The sequence below is a fragment of the Aphis gossypii genome, chromosome 2, assembly GCF_020184175.1.
Source record: "Aphis gossypii isolate Hap1 chromosome 2, ASM2018417v2, whole genome shotgun sequence".
Classification (NCBI taxonomy): domain Eukaryota; kingdom Metazoa; phylum Arthropoda; class Insecta; order Hemiptera; family Aphididae; genus Aphis; species Aphis gossypii.
Window position 1 is genome coordinate 15,350,048 of NC_065531.1, and position 20,478 is coordinate 15,370,525.

The 20,478-nt window shown below is 32.7% G+C and overlaps 3 protein-coding genes across 5 annotated transcripts; 2 read left to right on the plus strand and 1 right to left on the minus strand.

Moving 5' to 3' along the window:
• The first annotated feature begins 1,394 nt into the window (after positions 1-1,394).
• Positions 1,395-4,507, plus strand: LOC114128319 (lysosomal aspartic protease). Its single transcript, XM_027992803.2, has 9 exons — positions 1,395-1,722; positions 1,794-1,914; positions 1,979-2,102; positions 2,182-2,300; positions 3,001-3,200; positions 3,325-3,447; positions 3,565-3,712; positions 3,773-3,865; positions 3,982-4,507. The coding sequence occupies exons 1-9, from the start codon at positions 1,634-1,636 to the stop codon at positions 4,141-4,143; spliced, it is 1,179 nt and encodes a 392-aa protein (XP_027848604.1). The 5' UTR covers positions 1,395-1,633; the 3' UTR covers positions 4,144-4,507.
• Positions 4,508-5,391: 884 nt separating this feature from the next.
• Positions 5,392-7,041, plus strand: LOC114128320 (xyloside xylosyltransferase 1). Of its 2 annotated transcripts, none has more exons than XM_027992805.2 (4): positions 5,392-5,957; positions 6,035-6,261; positions 6,335-6,575; positions 6,647-7,041. In XM_027992805.2, exons 1-4 carry the CDS (start codon positions 5,598-5,600, stop codon positions 6,851-6,853), a joined length of 1,035 nt encoding a protein of 344 aa, XP_027848606.1. In that variant the 5' UTR covers positions 5,392-5,597; the 3' UTR covers positions 6,854-7,041. The 2 variants fall into 2 exon arrangements, with proteins under 2 accessions (XP_027848606.1, XP_027848607.1); XM_027992806.2 differs by having other exon boundaries at positions 5,394-5,753.
• Positions 7,042-8,305: 1,264 nt separating this feature from the next.
• LOC114128323 (protein grindelwald) lies at positions 8,306-19,221 on the minus strand. 2 transcript variants are annotated; one of them, XM_050201423.1, is made up of 5 exons: positions 18,849-19,221; positions 18,365-18,533; positions 13,110-13,160; positions 12,807-12,988; positions 8,306-10,746 (listed from the first exon to the last, which is right to left on the minus strand). In XM_050201423.1, the coding sequence occupies exons 2-5, from the start codon at positions 18,519-18,521 to the stop codon at positions 10,390-10,392; spliced, it is 747 nt and encodes a 248-aa protein (XP_050057380.1). In that variant the 5' UTR covers positions 18,522-18,533; positions 18,849-19,221; the 3' UTR covers positions 8,306-10,389. The 2 variants fall into 2 exon arrangements, with proteins under 2 accessions (XP_050057380.1, XP_050057379.1); XM_050201422.1 differs by having other exon boundaries at positions 18,880-19,220.
• Positions 19,222-20,478: the final 1,257 nt, after the last annotated feature.

The following is a 20,478-nucleotide window of genomic DNA, read 5'->3' on the forward strand; positions in this document are numbered from 1 at the left end:
AAATTATAATATTATTTCAATAGTAAAATTATGGATCGGCGTCATGGATAGGCAACTAATAGTACACAAATTCCAGTAGGGTATAGATAATAATATTGTTATCCATAAACCTCGAGTTGTGTGTTCATTTTTTCGATTGGGCTACTTGAGTTGATATAAAATACGAAATTTGATACTTACGTTACGTCCAAAAGTGTATGAGAATAAACGTATTCGGAATTTTGGCCGTTCATTTTAACGTTACTTAACTTTATATATATTTTTTTTATTTATTACATGGTTGATTACTATTGATCATTCTCTCTTTACGACAACTTTAAGACTGCAGATAACGTCCAATTAAATAGTAGATATTTTAATTTTATATTTCTTATTACTAATTAATCTATAATCACCAATGTTATTAAAAAAATATGTTATGAGTAAAATTGCTTAGATTAATACCAACTTCCATACAATTTTTTTACAACTAGAGTTAAAATATTTTTATATATTATTTACATAATTTTAATTTATTCCAATAAGCGTTTGAATTCCAAATTTTGACGAAATCTGTCAAAACTGAGAAAATTTGTAAAACATTTTATAGTTAAAAACTTTTCATTGAATGTTTTACATTTATACCTACTCAAGGTTTGAAAATTTTAAACAAGGCTTATAATAAATTATTATTGAAAAAAAAAAAACAAGAAAAAAAGATTAAGCATAAAGCCAAATTAGTTATTTATAATAGTTTGAGTTTGAAATGTTTACGAAATTTCTCAAAATTGTGATACTGACTATAAACACTGACAAATCGTCTTCAAACATAATTACCTATTTTTCATCGTATATTTACAATGTTTTATCAATACAAATTACAAATATAAATAATATAATGCATTTATCCATTACACTATTACAGTGATCTCTAAGTGACCTATTCAATGACGAGATGTACTTGACAGTGACTAGTCTATAATATACAGCAGGTCGATTACCTGATTGGCCGCTTTTGTATTATTGATTGTTATAAAAAAAATTTTAAACTAATAATTTAAATAAAAATAACGTATTCAAGTAAAATATATTAACTTCCAATTTTATTCCTCAGTTACTCTCGGGTCGAAATTTTGTTTGACGTAAAATGTCCACCACGGTGTGTGACACACATAATATATTTATTACAAAGCGTTGTTTGGCGACGATAATTTTTCCCTCGAATTATTAACTAATAAATAACTATAACGATTAATGTGTTACAGAATTTTCGATCTAAAAAAAAATTGACGATAACGATAGGTAGTAGATAAATGATGAATGCAGCTGTTGAACATTCCGCGCCGACACCGACAAGTTCAACCGGTCGCTAGTAGTCATTAGTCATCACTCACTATCAGTCTATAATGTTGATAATAACGAATAAATAACGTTGTGTACTTGTGTATGTGTATATAATTCTGTTATTGTCATTTGTTTTTCGCTCACAATTTTTTTTTTTTTTTATTGACTGAACCATTTATTTTCTTATGACTTGCATTATTTTCGATTGCAACACACTTTAATACGGTCGTTCGTCGTTGTCGACAACGAATTTATAAATATTAATTAATTTGTTACATACCACTATCGTTGTATTCTTGTGTGGTGCACTATGAATGCATTAAAACGTTTATGTCTGCCGTTGCTGGCTGTACTTGCGATTACAGTTACGTTAGTTCAATGTGATGGCGATTTGCTCAGGTGAGTAGTATTATTTGGAATAATTTACAAATCATGTATTTACTCACATCGTTGTATTTTCATTGTCTCAGGGTAAAACTCTACAAAGTTGATAGTGTACGTAAGCAGCTCAGAGGAATTTCCAATTCTTTTGATCAGGTCCAAAGTCGCTATAATCCACTCAATGCCGAACCTTTGTCTAACTATTTAGATGTAAGTATTTATTAACCCCACATTGAAATGTTAAGTTTTTCATTACAATTTTACTTTATTTCAGGCTCAATACTATGGACCGATCACAATCGGTACTCCCCCTCAACCCTTCAATGTGGTATTTGACACAGGTTCATCAAATCTGTGGGTACCATCGAAGCAATGTAGTGTTTTGAACATAGCGTGCAGTAATATATAAATATTTTTATTTCTTCTATATCAATACTATTTTTTTTTTTTGCTAAATATATTATATATATATTTTAGTGTTACATAACAAATATAATATGGCCAAATCAACTACATATCAAAAAAATGGAACTGAATTTTCAATTCATTATGGTTCAGGAAGTTTATCGGGCTACTTGTCTACTGATGTCGTTTCTGTTAGTACATAGTTTTTAATATATAACAATTCTATACATAATATTTTTTTTAACAATATTAACAAGGTCCTAGATTAATTTATAGTAAATTAATAACTATGGAATGAAGTTATTTATTAATTATAATTATTGTAAAGATTATAATAATTGATTTAATATTACTTTCCATTTAATTACACAATTGTAATTATACCTATACTATAATCAATATGGTTAGGATTTATATACACAGATATAACTTAAAAGATACTTAACAAAAAGTTTATAAGCCTAAATAGTTATATTTTTACTAATACTTAAAGTAAAAGAATAAAATTCAAAAATAAATTATTATATGGAGTGATAACTCAGTCAAATAATTTGATTTAATTGAAGTAAATCAAGTTATTCAAATAATTAAAACTGTTAGGTTAATTTGAATGTATAAAAATATTCTATATGTATTTTTAACCACTAAATAGTAATAATAAAAAATATCGTCAGGCCTCATTAATTAGAAAATAATAGTATTAGTATAGTTTTTGAATAATTAGTGCTTATGAATTTTGCTTTTTTTTATCAATATTTTCTTAGTAAAATTATTGTCAATTATGAATACAATTTATAATGCCATTTTTTTTATTATTACTTCTATATATTTTCAATTTTCTTTTATTGGTTTATATTTAAATTTCATAATTTAATTATAATTACCATTTAGATGGATGGAAATTCAATTATGAATCAAACTTTTGCTGAAGCAATTCAAGAACCAGGATTAGCTTTTGTTGCTGCCAAGTTTGATGGAATACTTGGTTTAGGATACAACACAATTGCTGTTGATAGAGTTGTTCCTCCATTCTACAATATGGTTAATCAGGGTATTGTTAAAAATGCCATATTTTCATTTTATTTGTCCAGGTAATGATGTAATGCATTTAAAAATATTTAAATTTTCAAAGCTTGTTACATAATTAAGAGTTCAAGAATAAAACATTATTTTAACTTACTAGTTAATTTTTATTTTTTATGTATATTAATTTAGAGATCCGTCCAGTACTCCAGGTGGTGAAATAATATTTGGTGGATCTGACCCTGAAAAGTATACAGGACCCTTTACTTATGTTCCTGTTACCAGACATGGTTATTGGCAGTTTGGTCTTGATGAGTATGTTCTATCAAAATTCATTATTTCCTACAATGAATAATATAATATTAAGATTTTTATAAAGAAGTATTTTATTTTCCTTTTGATATTTATTACTTATTTAATTTTGTTTAAAAGAGTACTTGTTGGCAATACATCAATTGTGAGTGGAGCGCTTCAAGCAATTGCTGATACTGGCACCAGCTTGATTGCTGGACCCGTTGATAATATTAAACAAATCAATGAACTCCTTGGTGGTACTGCTATACCAGGAGGAGAATATATTGTAAGATCAACTGTTTAATATTTTATTGGACCTATAACTAATGATGAACAATGGTTTTAGATTGGATGTGATCAAATTGATAATTTACCTGTGATATCATTTGTAATTGGTAGCACAACATTTAAGCTTGAAGGAAAAGATTACATATTGAAGGTATGTGTTTATATTTTTTCTGTTAGTGTTTCTCTAAGATGTTTTAAGATGAAAAACTGTTAAAATTTGTTATTTTTTGTTTATTCATTTAAAAAAACCTTTTTTTTTTATTCAAGGTGTCCGAATTTGGAAAAACCATGTGTATATCTGGTTTTATGGGTATTGACATTCCTCCACCAAATGGTCCATTGTGGATATTAGGAGATGTCTTCATCGGTCGTTATTATACCGAATTTGATCTAGAAAACAACAGAGTTGGTTTTGCCAATTGTAAATAAGAGGTTTAGTATCAATATATACTATGACCAAACTTGGTTTTGTATTATGCAAAATGAACTGAATGAGTAAATCTCTATTTTATTTTAACGTTTTAATATTTGTTCTTTAATTATCAATTTATTAGAACTTTCATACAATAGTCAGGGATGATCTTCAAAAAAATGCATAATGGGGTTTGTGCTTACTAAGTGTTAACTAACAACTGAAAGTCTAATATTACTTTCAAGTAGAGAGTGTCACTCTTGCACAATCCCTTTTTCACCTTTTTGTTTTGTCCCTGACTTTAGTGATATTTTTCATGTCATAAAAATATATTTTCTGTATTTAGATAATATGTAAAATAAATGATTTACCTATTTGTAATGATGTTATTTGTATTTGTAACAAACAAAAAATGAACACAACTTGAATGCCAATAGACAAATTGTCTTATCCAATAAATACTATTGGTTTTTGTAGTTACGTATTTCAGGGGTACTGTTTTCAATAAAATGGCATAAATTATCAATGTTTAGGCCCATTTGAGCCTATTAAAAAAAAAAAAAACTTTATTTGAAATATTTTATTACAGAAGTATTAAATGCACTAGTCTTGAAGTAAGTTTAATAAAATAAATGCTTTTGATTAAAATAAACAATCAAAGTCTAGGTTTTATTCGTCAATTATTATATAATTAGTAAAGGTAGTTATTATTAAACACAAAGCACAATATTGATACATTGTTTCTGTCATAAATTACAATACGAGTGTGTTTGCCAAGGCACATACCACGTACTTGTTCCAAATTAAACGGTTGCCCAAGTACAGATTCCAATTGTTTATACACATTTTTGTATTTTCTATTTTTTATACAATGTCATTAAATATAAAATGATTGTTAAACTTTTTAATGTGGACTTAGAAAGCCGCCTTAATAGTTTTACGTAGATATTAAAATAGGTATTGAAGAACATAATACCTACATTATAAATATTTTAACTTTAATAAAAAAATAATAATAATACCTGAGGGCTGAGACGTTTAATATTATTGTTCTGTGATATTATTAGGCAGACGATTTCTCGAAGAAATTAAGTTCGTCTGACGTGCTCCCACCGGCCACCAATATGCAAAATTTTTTTTTTGTTACGACAACCGAAACATGTTGGCAACGCTGAGGTTTCTATATCGCATATGTTTGAACTTTGAATGTTGATAATACGCTGTAAATAATAAATATTAAATAAGTAAATAATAAACACTATATATTGTAAAATGTAAATATTCCAAGTCGTTACTCGTTATCCAATCTCGTTGGTAATTGAATTATTTTCAAAATACGATTTAAATTTTAAGCTTGTACACACGTCCCACGGTTTTTGATCATCTCGATTTACAGTTGATTTAAATGACGTGAAAGTACGTCGCTTTTCATTTTACTGTTGTTGGAAGTTGCAATGCACCTGTGATATTAATGCGCACCTATGCCAAGTTCATTATAGCTATAACGATATTCACAATAATTGTGATTCTGTACTCCAACCCAAAGTCTACGGTTAATATAAAAACGAAAATATTGTCTTCAAGCCATGTGGCGGCTGCACCAGCGCATTACAAAACCGAGTCGAAGGTTAGTATATGGATATCGGTGACAAAAATTGCTCGCGGTCACTTGTTAACAAAGTTTCGCAAGTTCTTTAAGTCCCTGATCAGTCAGCGGGGCAAGTGTCGTGCTGTTTTTGAATTAAACGTTATAACAGACAATGCCAGCCGTCCGACAGTTGACAGTGTTATACACGAATTCAACAAACAATACAAAGAGACATTGCTGATTGTAAATATAAATTTTGAATGTCTTTATGTTAAGAAATTCTGTTGATTAGTTTGTATAATGTGTACGATGATTTACAGCTAGTTCATTATGATTTTCAAGACGTGCTGAAAATAGTTGAGAGTAAAATCGAACCATTGAAACGATTCTTCCAGTCATCAAAAGGATCTTACTATAGTGATAATGTTTTCTATCTATCGCCAGCACTTCATCTAGTCGCTCCTAATTTATTGGATAAAGCAATTGTGGTCGATGTTGATACAGAATTTCAATCCAGCATTTGTGACCTTTACAGTGTATTTGACAAGTAAACAGAACTAGAAATATAATAATATAATAGAAAATTAATTAAAGTAAATAAAATATTGTTATTATTACAGTTTCACTAACACACAATTGTTTGGTTTGGCCCCAGAACTTTCCCCCGTCTACCATCATATACTGTGGAAATGGAGGAACTATAGAGGTGATAAGTACAAAACTCAGCCACACACTAACTTGAACGGCCTGAATAGTGGTGTTATACTGTCATATTTAGAGCGAATAAGAAAAAGCCCTGAGTATGATAGACTTATCAGCCCTGAATGGATTTCTGGTGTTGTTCAAAAGTATCTATTCAAAGTAAGCATACACATCTGTTACTTTTGGCCTTTGGTATGTGATTGATTTATGGTTTTTGTTGTAATTTTAAGGGACACTTGGGTGATCAAGACTGGTACACTCTGGTGAGTTATGAACGCCCAGAATTGATATATCGTCTGTCGTGTGGATGGAATCGCCAATTATGCATGTGGTGGAAGCTACACGGCTATGCAGATACGTTTGACTCATTTGCAAAGTGTACAGAGAAAGTGCATTTATATCATGGAAACTGTGATACGCCTATTCCACCAAACTAAAGTTTTTCATGAATAAAGAAAACCTTGAAATACTTAATATTTCAATAAAATTATCAAATCACTTATTTTTGTATAAACTTGAATAATTGTTATAACTATATAAAATGTTGAATTTATGTTTTACTTGAATATATTTTACATAATGTTATTGCCTTATTGGTTTAAATAAATATATTTATATTATACAAGTTGTTTTAATTTTTTTTTATATTGCATATTGTACTGCTGCAGCTTAATTAAAATAGGCAACAGCATAACAAAAGTTTAGAAAAAACTTTATGTAATAACAGTGGAATTGTATAGTCAATGTGCATGATAGAAATAAATTTAAATTTGGGGTTAGATTTGTTCATCATCAACTTGTCTCTGTGTATATATTGATAAAATATTTTTCAATATTTAATCAATGGTGTATATTTAACCTAAGTAAAGTCCATGAGCATTGTCTTATTTCAGATGCCACTAGAATTTCAAACAAACTAAAATATTAAATTTAAAACAAATTTTGGCAAACTACAGGTACATTTTAAAAACTAATTCCACTTGATTTAACATTGAACACTTCTCATAACAAAATTCATACTTTGAACTAAACATAAAAATATGAACATATTACACATGTAATTTTATTTTGATTAGTCTTAGATGAGTCAGAATTGCAGAAATATAATTTCGTACACTTACTAATTAGTGGCTTAGTGTTCTAATTGAAACACTGTTAATGCTGCTCACTGCTCAGCATATCCTAAAACACAGCTTAAAAATGCTATTGCCATGACCGTCCAACGTCCGAGATGATAAGTTACATGACTAATGCTGTATTGACGGATTGTAATTATAATTTTATAAGTACCATTGTACCAATGTGCCATACTAAACATCATGAGTATTATATATATACATACACAATTAAGATAGCAACAATGTAGTTCCTCGAGTAAGGGATTTTGAAAGTTTAAACTTTTTATTCGAAATATTTTCAGATTACGTAAATTAAACATACCTTTTTTTTTAATATTTCATAACCTTCACCCCCTCCGAAAACATATACTGAGTAGTGAGTACGACTTTGTGTAGCAGCTACACAATGAAAACATAAAAGCTGGACTACTTGGGCTTTAATTATATTTTTTAAATAAGCGGTAAGCAGAAGTGAAAAAACTTTGAGATTGTAATGCAGTTGGATTTAAAATTGAAGTGTGCGCCGCGGTGCAAATCACCTACACTGACTGTGGTAATTTCTATAGATTAAACAAAACATTCTAAATCCTCTAGGAATACATTTATTACCTATGTAAAATTTTTTAGTGGATAATGGTAACATGGGGGTTTTAAAAATGAGGAGTTTCTTTTTCTTTTTCTCGCGATCTTTGCCCAAAGTAAATATTGCTAAATCAAAAAGAGTCGAATAAAATAAAAAAAGAAAGGAACATAAAATATAAAATAATCATATACGTATAAAAATGTATTTATAAATAATATGCAACATGATCATAATTTTTTTTTATCACATGATAATTTTTTTCGTACAAAAATGAAATAAATAGGAACAGATTGTTCTGTCGTAATACAACAATATTTTTTTATGAAAATTATATACTTATAATATTATACATATGAGGTGAAAAATAGACACCAAGCCTTCGACTTAGGTGTCGTTTTAAAAGAATACGATAATATTAAATACAGATAGGTACTTAAATATAAATATTGCTTTTTGATACACTTTTCACGATAAGAGTAAACCGTTGTACGTGAATAACAACGTTAAAATAATATAATATGTATTGTGCCTATTTATCTAGAAATTCTAATCAACTTTTTTTTTTAATCTAATATTATCTAAGTACATAATATATTATGTAGGCATCTAGGTACGACGATATATTACTAAGTATAATATAATATTCATACCTAATAATTAAATACCTTCCTAAGTAATATGATATGATTGTCTCGGTTCTATAATAATATGAAGGTTTACATGAACGATAAATTAACTTAACTACTACCTATGTATATTAACAACTAAGTACTAGTAACTAGTCACTATATAAAAATCTATATAATATTAATATAATATCTAACTAATGAGTAATGACATATCATTATGTTACGCATTATTCGTGCCATGAAAACTATACAATTATACATTTAAAATTGTTAAGTCTCACGAAGTTTAAACAAACAATAAAACGTTCTATAAATGGCTAGGGTACATTGTACTACTTTAAGACAAAATGATACTATTATATAATATAAATAATAATAATATTTTATATAAAATTATATATAAAAAAAAAAAGTTTATATTATGTACAACGTCAAACGAACAGAGTTTGCCGACAACCTACAATTTTACGCCGACAGCGCATCTATACATACACATACATAATATATAATATACGTATAGACGTGGACGAGCGCTTGACGTAAAATTATCTAAAAACTATTAAAGTTATTGGACGGGGTTCACTGATCAAAGGTTTATTTCATCCTCCTCATAGCTCACTAAACCTAATACTTATAATATAATAATTGTTATAACGCGCGTACAACACGCTTTTAAACTTGTATACAATACAACATTACCCTAACTCTTATAAGTATCAACAAAGTTACATAATACATATAAGAGGTTATATACAAAATAGTATATACTTATTGCATTATTAAAACAAAAGAAAGAAAAACAATAATAATGATAATAATAACAACAACAAGATTTAAGTACTTGGACCGCGATATGCGAGTCGTCAATAGAATAATACTGTGCGCAGTAATTAAAAAAATATAATAATACAAAGATACAAATAGAGAAACGAAAAAAACTACAATTTACGCGTTACACCCCACGTGGGTGTGTGTGCGTGTGTGATAATGCGTTACGTGTCGCGAACTTGCATACTACCCACGACAAAGTCTTGTATTGATAATAATGTACATAAAACGAGATTTTCAAAATGTACTCGATCCAACTTTTAAACTTAAGCTAACGTTCGCGGAACGGTTTTCGAATCGCTTAAATTAGTGGTATATTCCTACTACTTCTACTACTACGTTATTGCGTCACTCACAAAGGTCTAAGTCGTGTAAAAAAACAGCATTTGTGCTCCAAAACGATATTATAAAGTAATAGGGTCGCGCGTTTCACCGAGTTTCCGCGGAACGATGCGCCGAAATATCGAATTCGCGGAGCAGATCGAAACAACAGGTGGCCGTCGGTCGAGGATCGTAGACAATATCCACGTTATAATCTAAAAAAACAACAAAAAAAAACGGATATTGCCTACAAACCTTTGGCTGGTAACAGCAATAATATCGGTGGACAAGTATATAGCTATATAGGTAGGTGTACCCTGCGGCGGCATTTATCGTTTTTCCTTCGCCCGCCGCCGCACGTCGTCTGCTGCGGCGGTCGTTCCTTCCGGCTCGCCGTTCGCGTCTCCGTCGAACATCCCCTACTACATCCGGCACGTCGTATCCGGCGACGGCGAGTCATCCCCGCGGGTTGACCGGTGGTTACGGGGCGGCTACTAGGGCGAGTACCGGTGGAGCAGGTCCCCGTCCGTCGCGCCGTACATCTTCATCGTCGCCGTCGGTTTGTTGCACAGCACCGGCGACACTTTGCACAGGCCCAGATTGTCGTAACCGGTGAACTCCTGTGTCACGAGCGTGGCGTCTTCGCAGGGCAGCTTGTCGGTGGACGATGTCGACGACGATGAGACGGTCGTGCGGCTCGTACGATTGCCGGACGACGAGCCCGCCGACGACGTCTTCGCGGGGGCGTCCGGAGTCGTGTGCGCGGCCATCATGTTCGTCGCCGCCGCCGTCACTGTCCACGGCTTGTTGTCCACGGTTTCGCTCACCGTGCTAACCGTGTTGTTCCTGAACTGTGGAGCAAAAAAGAGACACAAACGACATTTAGAACGTGTGTAAGTCATATACATGGACAATGATATTATATTAAGATATACTACGATGATGAAAAAACAAATCAAAGGCATTTATGAGATTATTTTTTATATAAAAATACCTATTACTTGAGCTCTAAGTGTATCAATATTATATACAAATATTAGTTAGAATTGAACGTTTGCAGGGTTAAAACTATATGCTGCGAGAAAGGCCGATATTTTTTGATAATAATTTGTATACAGTACCTAATCTATATTGTTTATGAAATAAGAGCTTCAAATGTACATTATAAATGATAAGTCATAAGTATAAGTGTATACTGTATAACACTATTATATATTATAATAATTAATAATTGTACACGCTGCGAGGCGGCGAACCGCCAGTTTTTTTTTTAAGCGGATTTCGATCTATATTAACGATATGATAATTATTGCTACGTTCAGATTTCGCAGACGGAAAAAATCGCCTACGACTGGGCATACCCTTTATTGTACAAACAAATTATATATATACATATTGTGACATACATATTAATGATTTATATTTTATATTCCTATTATATACCTACAACTGGCACTGTACGCACGCGTTTCGAAATATTATTATTATACATATACACGCAATGTGTAAATATTATACGTTACATCGGCTTTTTTTTTTCATCGGAACGACATTATTGCAAACACAACTCGATAATAACCGTAAACATCCCACGATACGGGAACATCAATACAATAATACATCATTATTTAAGTGAAGCATATTGTACAACGTATACACATGTTATAAAATATGTATAATGAATAACGATATTATATATATAATATGTAAGTATTAAAATTTGAGGCCGAAGACTGAAAGATATTATTATAGTTAGATATTTCTATCGTCATTATAATAATATAGGTACTGTGTAGTATTATACTAATATAGGTAACAGTAATGTATGTATTTAAGAACTCTTCGGGTTAACGAGTAACGACGAGAATATCGATTGACGACTTGATGTAAATTACGTATACCTATGGTATAATATTATTATTGAGATTTGAGACGTGATTTTTGATAACTACGTATAATAACATTAAAAATCTATTACATTTCCGACCGCGTCCCTCGACGACTATACTTGGCAAACACGAACATTTTACAATTTCGAATATAACTATAACTATTATTGTATGCTATTAACATTGAAATGTATAAAACGTTGTAATAATTATTATAGGTATACTATTATATTCGTAAATTGTGCAATACACATGGTTTTAATGACGATGACGTTATTGTTCGTTATTATTTGATTTGTCGTCGACGACATTGCGACCGTGCAACATTCACCTCAAGGCAAAATTGGAACTCAACGTTATTAAATTTTTCGTTTTAAAAAGTATATAGTTTCATTTTTCTCCGACCGATTCGTGTAATGCATTAACATACGCCGTGAAAACAATAATTGCGATTTAACGACAAACCATTATCGGGAGAAGTCTTATAGAAGCGGCGACCATTCCGGGAGAGGAACGGAGACTACCAATATATGTGCGTTACAAAAGACCATAAAAACACGATTACAGTACATAACACCTGTATATGTATATTGTATATGCATGTACTTCGTGATACTTCATAATACATAATATATATATATACGCCATCAGGTTCGAATAGATATATAATTACTACGATATATGCCTCCTCTCCGTATAATGATGTGAACGTCACGTCCCCGAGCTAAACACATTTGAAACACGTAGTATTATACCTGCACCGGACGGAATGAAAAACATTCTTATATATGCGATGCCGAGAAAAATAGAATAATAAGTAATAACATGACACACCCTCCTCGAGCGTGTTGGTATATTTTTAGAGGAAAAAAAACGGGAGACAATGAGAGGTTTTTTTTCTCCATCACGTATTCTATCACTACTCAGTAGGTACCTGCAGCAGTCTACCTACTTGGTAATATTTTTCACGGTATCTATTGTGAATTACAATAGTATATAATAAATCATATTGTATATTATACCTTTAAGAAAGCCAATTTTTTTTTGAAATATGAATCTTTGCCTCCGTTCTTGAGCTTCGGCATTTTTCTCTCGCGTTTCCAAACGAATGCTAACATGATGGACATCAAGGCGATAGCAACGACCACCAGCAACGTCAACCAAATTATCAACGATTTCAGGCTCTCCAACTCTTGTAGCACATCTGCGCAAGGAGAAGAAACGAATTTACATTTTATTTAAAATATTCGAACTGCTTACAACACTTTTAACTAGGTATATTATGTTCATTATAAATATAAAATTGTAAATAGGCAGTTGCTCACCTTGGATGTTACTATCCTTGACGTAATGCTTCACGTAGTCATGTATGTAATCTGCGTAAATAAATTCAAAAACAATAAATTAATAAACAGTCTGATGAACAAATCATATTTTGGTTTTATACGGACGACTGCGAATCGTCGTCTGTACAGTCGTCCTTTTTATTCAAAACAAAGTATTTCATTTTACGCGCCTAATTCCCCTTCCCCGCGACAGACAAGCGTTTTGTAATGGTATAGAGACTATATAATATATGAAAAATTGAATAATTTTGCAGAATTTACAATTATTATTATTATTATTGGACATACATGCGTCCTCTGCACCGCGAGTACTCGCGTATTCCGGGTACGAGTGTCGGATTTCGCCACGACCACTATTTACCATCCGCCCGCCCAAAAACCGATGCATTATCATAATATTACTATTATACGCATTAAGTGTAATGAAAAATACTATAAGTAATAATAGTATATAATACATCATCTGATACGACCCTTTGACACACATCCGCGGTTAATTATCAACGTAACCCTATATCATATTGGAACAGAATATTTTATGTTTTCTTTATAGGACGGATGATGATATGGTCTACAGTCTACATACTAAAGTGGCGTACACAACAGTTATACCGTACGTGCGGTAAACACACGATGTGTGACCTATACGGTCGAGTTAATAACGTGTAGTCCAGACGCGGAGAGAAAAAAATCACACGTACTTATAACATAATAATATATATATATATAACATATTATATACCTACTGACGATAAAACGAACTTGATAAAGCACGTTCTGCAACAACGGTGAGTATAGAAAATAAAATTTAAAAAAAAAACGAAATTATAGTAAAACCTAAGACCGCACAGACTGCTGGCCTTCTGGGTGTAATATTCGATTGCTTAGGATGTGCTTGCGTTTGTTTGGCCGATTTTGAGCTTACAGTTGCCTCAGCAACACTCTCCCTCCAGAATATTATATTATATTTAACCTAACTTGCTAATAGTCGATTCGATTGATTTCCCTAAAATACACACACATAGAGACTTCACCGCTTTGAGAGTCCATCATATACAGTAAACATATATTTTGCACAGGTATAGACCAGCTGTAATTATTATACACGTACGATGAGTCACAGTCACAACGTGAATAACTGTACAGTGTACACAGCCTAAGAAGACAGCACTGTGACAGAATCAGGTCACGCGAGGCCGGGAATTTACAAGAAAATAATATACCTAACGGGGTGGAATTTTTTTTTAAATCGACTAAAAGGAAAAACATTTACCAATACAGATTGCCTCGCAGAATCTAATGCATCACGTTTTCTGTCAACACGTCATGCCTATCATAGTATCATGCACAGCTTGGAGTTCAGACAAGGCCTGCGAAATCGATGAAACGCGTGTAAATATGATATCTCAATAATTTCGATTATTTTTAAACATTTAACTGTTTTATTCGGCATTTTCATCTTTTGTATTAGCTATTATTTATATTTATTATTTGCAAAATTCTCGATGATGCATAATGATGATGCTCTTTTTAAAATGTATGTTCATACTCCTTTTATTTCCGCTAGGTCTTTTCCAGTTTTAATTTCACATATTTAGTTTGTGCATAATTTACAGAAGAAGTCTGGACACGCCTACATGGCTGCATGTTATGTTATATATTATGTCTATAATACCACAAGCTGTGTATAAATAAGATGTATAAAATGTTTTATTATAATTTCGGATACAATGATTTTTAACTCGTAACTATAAACAATACGGTTATAACCTGCAGCTGTAAACGGGTATAATGACTGAATAATTTAGACGATAGGTCTATGATTCTAAAAAAGAAGAAAAAATTGTGTTACATATGTATACGTGCAGGTATTGTGTTAAAGTTGACAAAATGTTAGATCAAAGTAGTTACGTAATAATATATTATTGAACAATATAATATAATATAACTGGTTATTTGTTTAGAAAAATGTCAACATATATGATTTGGTCAGTAAAACAAAAGAATTTGGTCAATCCAAGATAGTAAATGACACGAACATTACGTGTTTTTCTTCAGTTGATAATACACTATCATTATTCATAGGTACCTATAATAATACAAGAAAACACGTTTCGTCATAACAGCTAAATAATATAATACACCTATATTTTTTATTATTAAATAAAATTTCGAGAAACGTTCGAATTCTTTTCTTACCTGATATTATTATGTAAGTAATACTAGAAAAATCTAATTTCCGTGTGTACATATTATTTATCAGCGACGGATTTTGATAAACATTCAAATTCTTATAAAAAAATTAGAACTAGATATAATATTATTTTTTTTTTTGCTTTGCTAGAAAAAGGACCCTATGGTTTTGAACTACATCAGACAGTTGCTTGGAATTCGATATTATTATACGAGTGATACTATACAAAAAAATTTAGTCTAATTAATCTAATGTTGTTTGATTGTATAAAATAATGCGTATTTTTTAATAATTTATCAAACTTATTGTTTTGGTTTACGGTAATGTGTTATGAATTAATTCTTTATGCCATCTAAAGTTGTGTTTAGAACTCATTGTGAAAATTATCACGAACATCCTAATACAATTATAGTTGTGAATTCACGGTTCGCCGAATCGCAGTGAAAAATATTGCATGACGTACAACGGAAATAAGTACACCATATTTAAAAAGCGTTCGTAGAATAGTAAAAAAATATGCATATTTAAATACTGAAAACCTTAAAAAATTGTTTTAATGTTATAATTAGAATGAATATATTACATATTTTCAATGCATAAAATCGCATATGTTAACATTTCTCTTAAATCATTGAAAATAATATTTTATTTGCTATATAAAATAATAATATAATGTGTATACTGTATTACTTATATATTGTAACTTATTACTGTTTATAAAATGCGTTACTGCAATATGAAACACATACATTAGTATAGACAAAATATACTTAAAACCCATTATGACGAAAAATGCATCATTATAATTATTGTGTATATTAGACTGTGGAACAGTGTTATGTTGGGTTATTTTATAAAATATAAGTCAATAGTCATATTAGTTATTACGTACATATACATAAATATATATTATAGTATAGTATCATAATTCATGAAAGGATAACAAATGTTTTTGAAATCATATTATAACCCAAATAAATAAATGGTACATAAAATAGAAGTAAGTGCAGTCACAATAACCGTTTGACCAAACTTTTATAGTTGCGCCGCAGTTGTGGCGACAGATATATTATATTACTTATTTATTAATAATATAGGTATTAATTTTTTTATGATAATATTAAATTGTTCGAGAGAAATTTAAAAAAATAAAACATTCGATGAAAATCTGAATGAACAAGAATTAGAATCATAATACGACATTTGCAACGATCGGAGTAATATTATAATCTCTACACTGAAAACTCGTGTCTACACGACCACATAATATCGATTCAACAGCTGCGGAGTCGTCAAAGTTGAAAAACGCGTTGAATTATTCTTACTGCTGCGATTGTATTTCATTAAAATGTATACCTCGTTCGGCGATCGCGGGACACTTAGGTCGGTGTCCTGCCGAGAGTTTTAGAATAAATCTACAGAGAACGCGTCTCTTGGCTTATATTATACTGTTTATATACTGTTGCAGGGGGGCATTTGACGGTCGAGTATATACCTAGAACATTGTAGGTGTACAGCCGCAGGTACCATAAATCATTATTTATTACCTTACAGACAACAAATAACAATATACTGAGGTGAGCACCAAATTCTTTTTGGAATTGTTCCCCTCGAATCGACGTATTCCAAGGACATACGAAGAAAAAACAACAAAACTATAACAAAGAAGGACCACCAAACAATTTCGCTTCGCTACTATACCTGTGTATATACATTATTTTCATAGTATAATAGATACACCTATATATATTATAACTGCGTGGTGCACTGGTGCGAGGTCTGTGTCATACACCCAAACACTATACCTATACACAAACAGGTTAGATTAACGCGCAGAATCCGGACTCCCGATCGAAATAATTTCTCGTTTTCGTTTGTTTGCTTACATTATAATAAGAATGGCGTAGTTTTTATTTTTCGGATATAGTATTTAATACCTATTTTACATTTTATTGCGCACGTGTAATAACAATCGTACGAGTACGAACACGCCTACAGGTAATTCACAAGTCGTAAAACGAATATGACCGCGAATTGGTCTTCTGCCAAAGTATATTATATTTTATAAGAAACCCACTATTGTAACACGAAGACTATTATAAAAGTATTAGAAAAAAATTAACCTTAACCCGTCTACGAGCCATCGTTTAAAGAATGTGTTGTTTTCAATTATTATTTACACCGAAATCACGTACATCATCATCATCGCGCCCCAAGTTGTTTACCAGATCGACTCGTACAGTTGTACTTATAAACGTATAATACGCGCCGTATTACTAAAACAGCTTATCGAAAAAATAAAAACTATGTGAACGAGTCTAGAATAATTTCGTGCAAATGTGCAACAAACATTTGAAAGTGCACTGAACAAATCTTGTTGGGAAGAGTAAAAGGCTAATATTATACTGCCCAAAGGTCCTTTTATAAGGTATTTATTCTATACTACACCGTAACGGTGTAAGAGATTGGATTCTTTCGGGTATGACGGACACCGGTCGGAATATTCGTAGAAACGACGTAGGTCTCGTGAGTAAATGTATGTAGTACACGTGCGGTTATAGTACGAGGAATATATTATAAGACGATATTCCGGAGTAGAAAGTCGACGCGAAAGAAGTAAGGTCTTCCGGCGGGCGCGAGTTCCATTCGTCGAGAGCGGGTTTTTAATTTTTTTTTTCTTCGCCGAGAAAGGACAACGTTTGGCGGTTGACCTCGCAGAAACTATACCGTGGTAGGCACACGTTATTATAATATATTATTATAACCACGATAACGTGACCATTTACATAAACGCTTTAATGTTATATATTAAACGGTTATAATATATAAAGTCGTCGTTTAATATTATGCTTTGTTCCCTACAAACAGTATATGAAGCGTAAAGCCAAAAAATAAAATAAAAAACTCGCGTACCTGCTTGTATAATATTATACGTATGCGTTTTATTTGAAAATTTCGGGAATGAACGAAATGAAAAAAAAAACGTAGATCTAATAGGTAATACATAAAGTCCTCGGCAGATCATATTGTATAGACTTACCTTGACACTGTTCTTGGCATATTTTGACGTCAAAGTTGTGCGAAGTCTCGTTGCAGTACGAATGGCACGGGTAGCACTGGAGATCGTGGGCCTGGCACATGTGGTACTCGGGGCACTCCTTCTCGCCGCACGGCTTCCTTAGCGACAAGCCCGGCATGGCTGCAGTGGACTGCAATCCGATTTTCAAAAAAAAAGAAAATTATATATATGTAAATCGGCACGGTACGAGTCCGATACGATCGTATGGCGGGTTTAATAACGACAAAAATAATATTTAAGTCGCATCGACGACAACGGTCGGAAGTCGTACGCGGCCGAGTGCCGACTGCCGACGACGGTCGCTGGCGGGAACGCTCTTTTGGCGCGCTCCGACCGAACCTCGTCCGCCGCCGACCGACAACCGGTTTAGGCCGCGTCGCGAAATCGTTACGTTACCGCGAAAACAACAAAACGTTTTTTTCAATAATATTAAATATTATCGTACCTATTAATATATTATTAAAATCGACGCTCACCTAAAGCGGTACGACGATCGTTGTTGACGACGGTGACGGAGGCGGCGGCGGCAGCAAAATCGCGATTCCGTTGAGGTAACCCGAGGTCGGATGGAACCCGTCAAAGGTCCGCCGAACCATAATATTATTGTAAAAATACTATAAATACGTATCGTCGTGCGGCGGCGGCGTAGCAGTCGTGCGGAGGAATGTGTTTCGCGTGCGTATAGTACACGACCGCTACAACACTCGGTACTCCCCCACTGGGCGGCGGGTGTTCCCTGCCGCCGCCGCCGCCGCTCACCGGGCAACCTGCGCAGGTATACACACACGCGACGCGGCCGAGTGACTCACCTTTTTTTCCCGGGTCGACGTTGTCGTTACTGTTGCGCGCACCGCCTCGCCGCCGCCGCATCCGTTCCCTTTCTGCGCCCCCCCACTGTCGTTGGTACCTGTCCGGACCGAACCATCGTGACCGCGCGCCACCACACCTGTAACGACCGAAGACCGGTTTCGGCGGCGGCGGCGGACCGCGATGTTGCCAAGCGGCTCGGTCCTCTCCGAGTCTTTTGTTTCGTTTTTTAATATTTTTTTTTCCCATCTGTCCGTTTTTTAACCACTAAACAATCGTTACGAGTCAGATTTCCCAGCCTCGCGCGAAACCGCCAAACTCGTCGACTACGGTACCATCGACACTTTGACGCCAAATACATATAGTCGGCTACGAAATATTGTTTTCCCTCAAACCTCCGAGATAGGCACCTGCCAGTTTCCGTGTATAGAGCTTAGCCGCACGACTTAAGTATGGACGTTTCCCGTGACTTTGCCAAGCCAAATCGATATACATTATTAAAAGTTTTTTGATTACTTAAGCACTTGTTTGTTTTTAAATCCAAGAGTAAATCACTCGGTATAGTTATTGAATTAACTCCTTTCTATTCAAACACACCGAGAAGGATCTCACCAGCAATACCATTTATAAGTTAACAAGAGTGTTACAATTATTCGGACTTAACGAATATTAGACATTGTACCAAAAACAGTTTTGAAAATATCTCAATTGTCACTAAAAACAATTATTGTTTATAATGTAATATGACGTATATACCCACAATTTATGCAGTATAAAATAACAACTGCGATGTTTGCGTATCCTGCTGGATCATCTTCGCTCTGAAATGTACAAGACGAACTATTTTATCGAGTTATAAATGTGTAATGCATTTTTAATTGATAACAATATTATGTATTGTACGGTGGCAGGATGAACCCGTAACTATACAGCATAACGTTATGGTGTGTTTTGGCACGGCACGTCGTCAAGGCTACCTCGTCGGTTCCAGAAAGTCTAACGTCGATTATATTACACACGCCGACCGGTGACCTGAACTGCTGTTTCCACGGTGTGGTTGATTTATAAGGAAATGTGGTAGGTACTTACTATAATATAGTTGTGTGTGTTCTACTACTGTATTATTATTATTATAAGTAATAAATACCGTAAGTAACAAATCAAAAAATTCGGTTTGTCACACGCACATGTAAAACTAAGTAGAAACTAAAGCAGTTAAATTAAGTCTTTTTTTAAAAATCTTTTATAAATACAAAATAAAAACGGGA

Bases quoted from the DNA above. Each gene is read 5' to 3' on its own strand.
- LOC114128319 (XM_027992803.2), top strand. From the start codon at position 1,634: ATGAATGCATTAAAACGTTTATGTCTGCCGTTGCTGGCTGTACTTGCG. The intron at 1,723-1,793 runs GTGAGTAGTATT...TCATTGTCTCAG, and splicing joins TGTGATGGCGATTTGCTCAG to GGTAAAACTCTACAAAGTTG. The intron at 2,301-3,000 runs GTTAGTACATAG...ATTACCATTTAG, and splicing joins TGTCTACTGATGTCGTTTCT to ATGGATGGAAATTCAATTAT.
- LOC114128320 (XM_027992805.2), top strand. From the start codon at position 5,598: ATGCGCACCTATGCCAAGTTCATTATAGCTATAACGATATTCACAATA. The intron at 5,958-6,034 runs GTAAATATAAAT...GATGATTTACAG, and splicing joins ACAAAGAGACATTGCTGATT to CTAGTTCATTATGATTTTCA. The intron at 6,262-6,334 runs GTAAACAGAACT...TTATTATTACAG, and splicing joins CTTTACAGTGTATTTGACAA to TTTCACTAACACACAATTGT.
- LOC114128323 (XM_050201423.1), bottom strand. From the start codon at position 18,521: ATGCCGGGCTTGTCGCTAAGGAAGCCGTGCGGCGAGAAGGAGTGCCCC. The intron at 12,989-13,109 runs GTGAGCAACTGC...CTCCTTGCGCAG, and splicing joins CAAGGATAGTAACATCCAAG to ATGTGCTACAAGAGTTGGAG. The intron at 10,747-12,806 runs GTATAATATACA...TTTGCTCCACAG, and splicing joins AAAAATTGGCTTTCTTAAAG to TTCAGGAACAACACGGTTAG.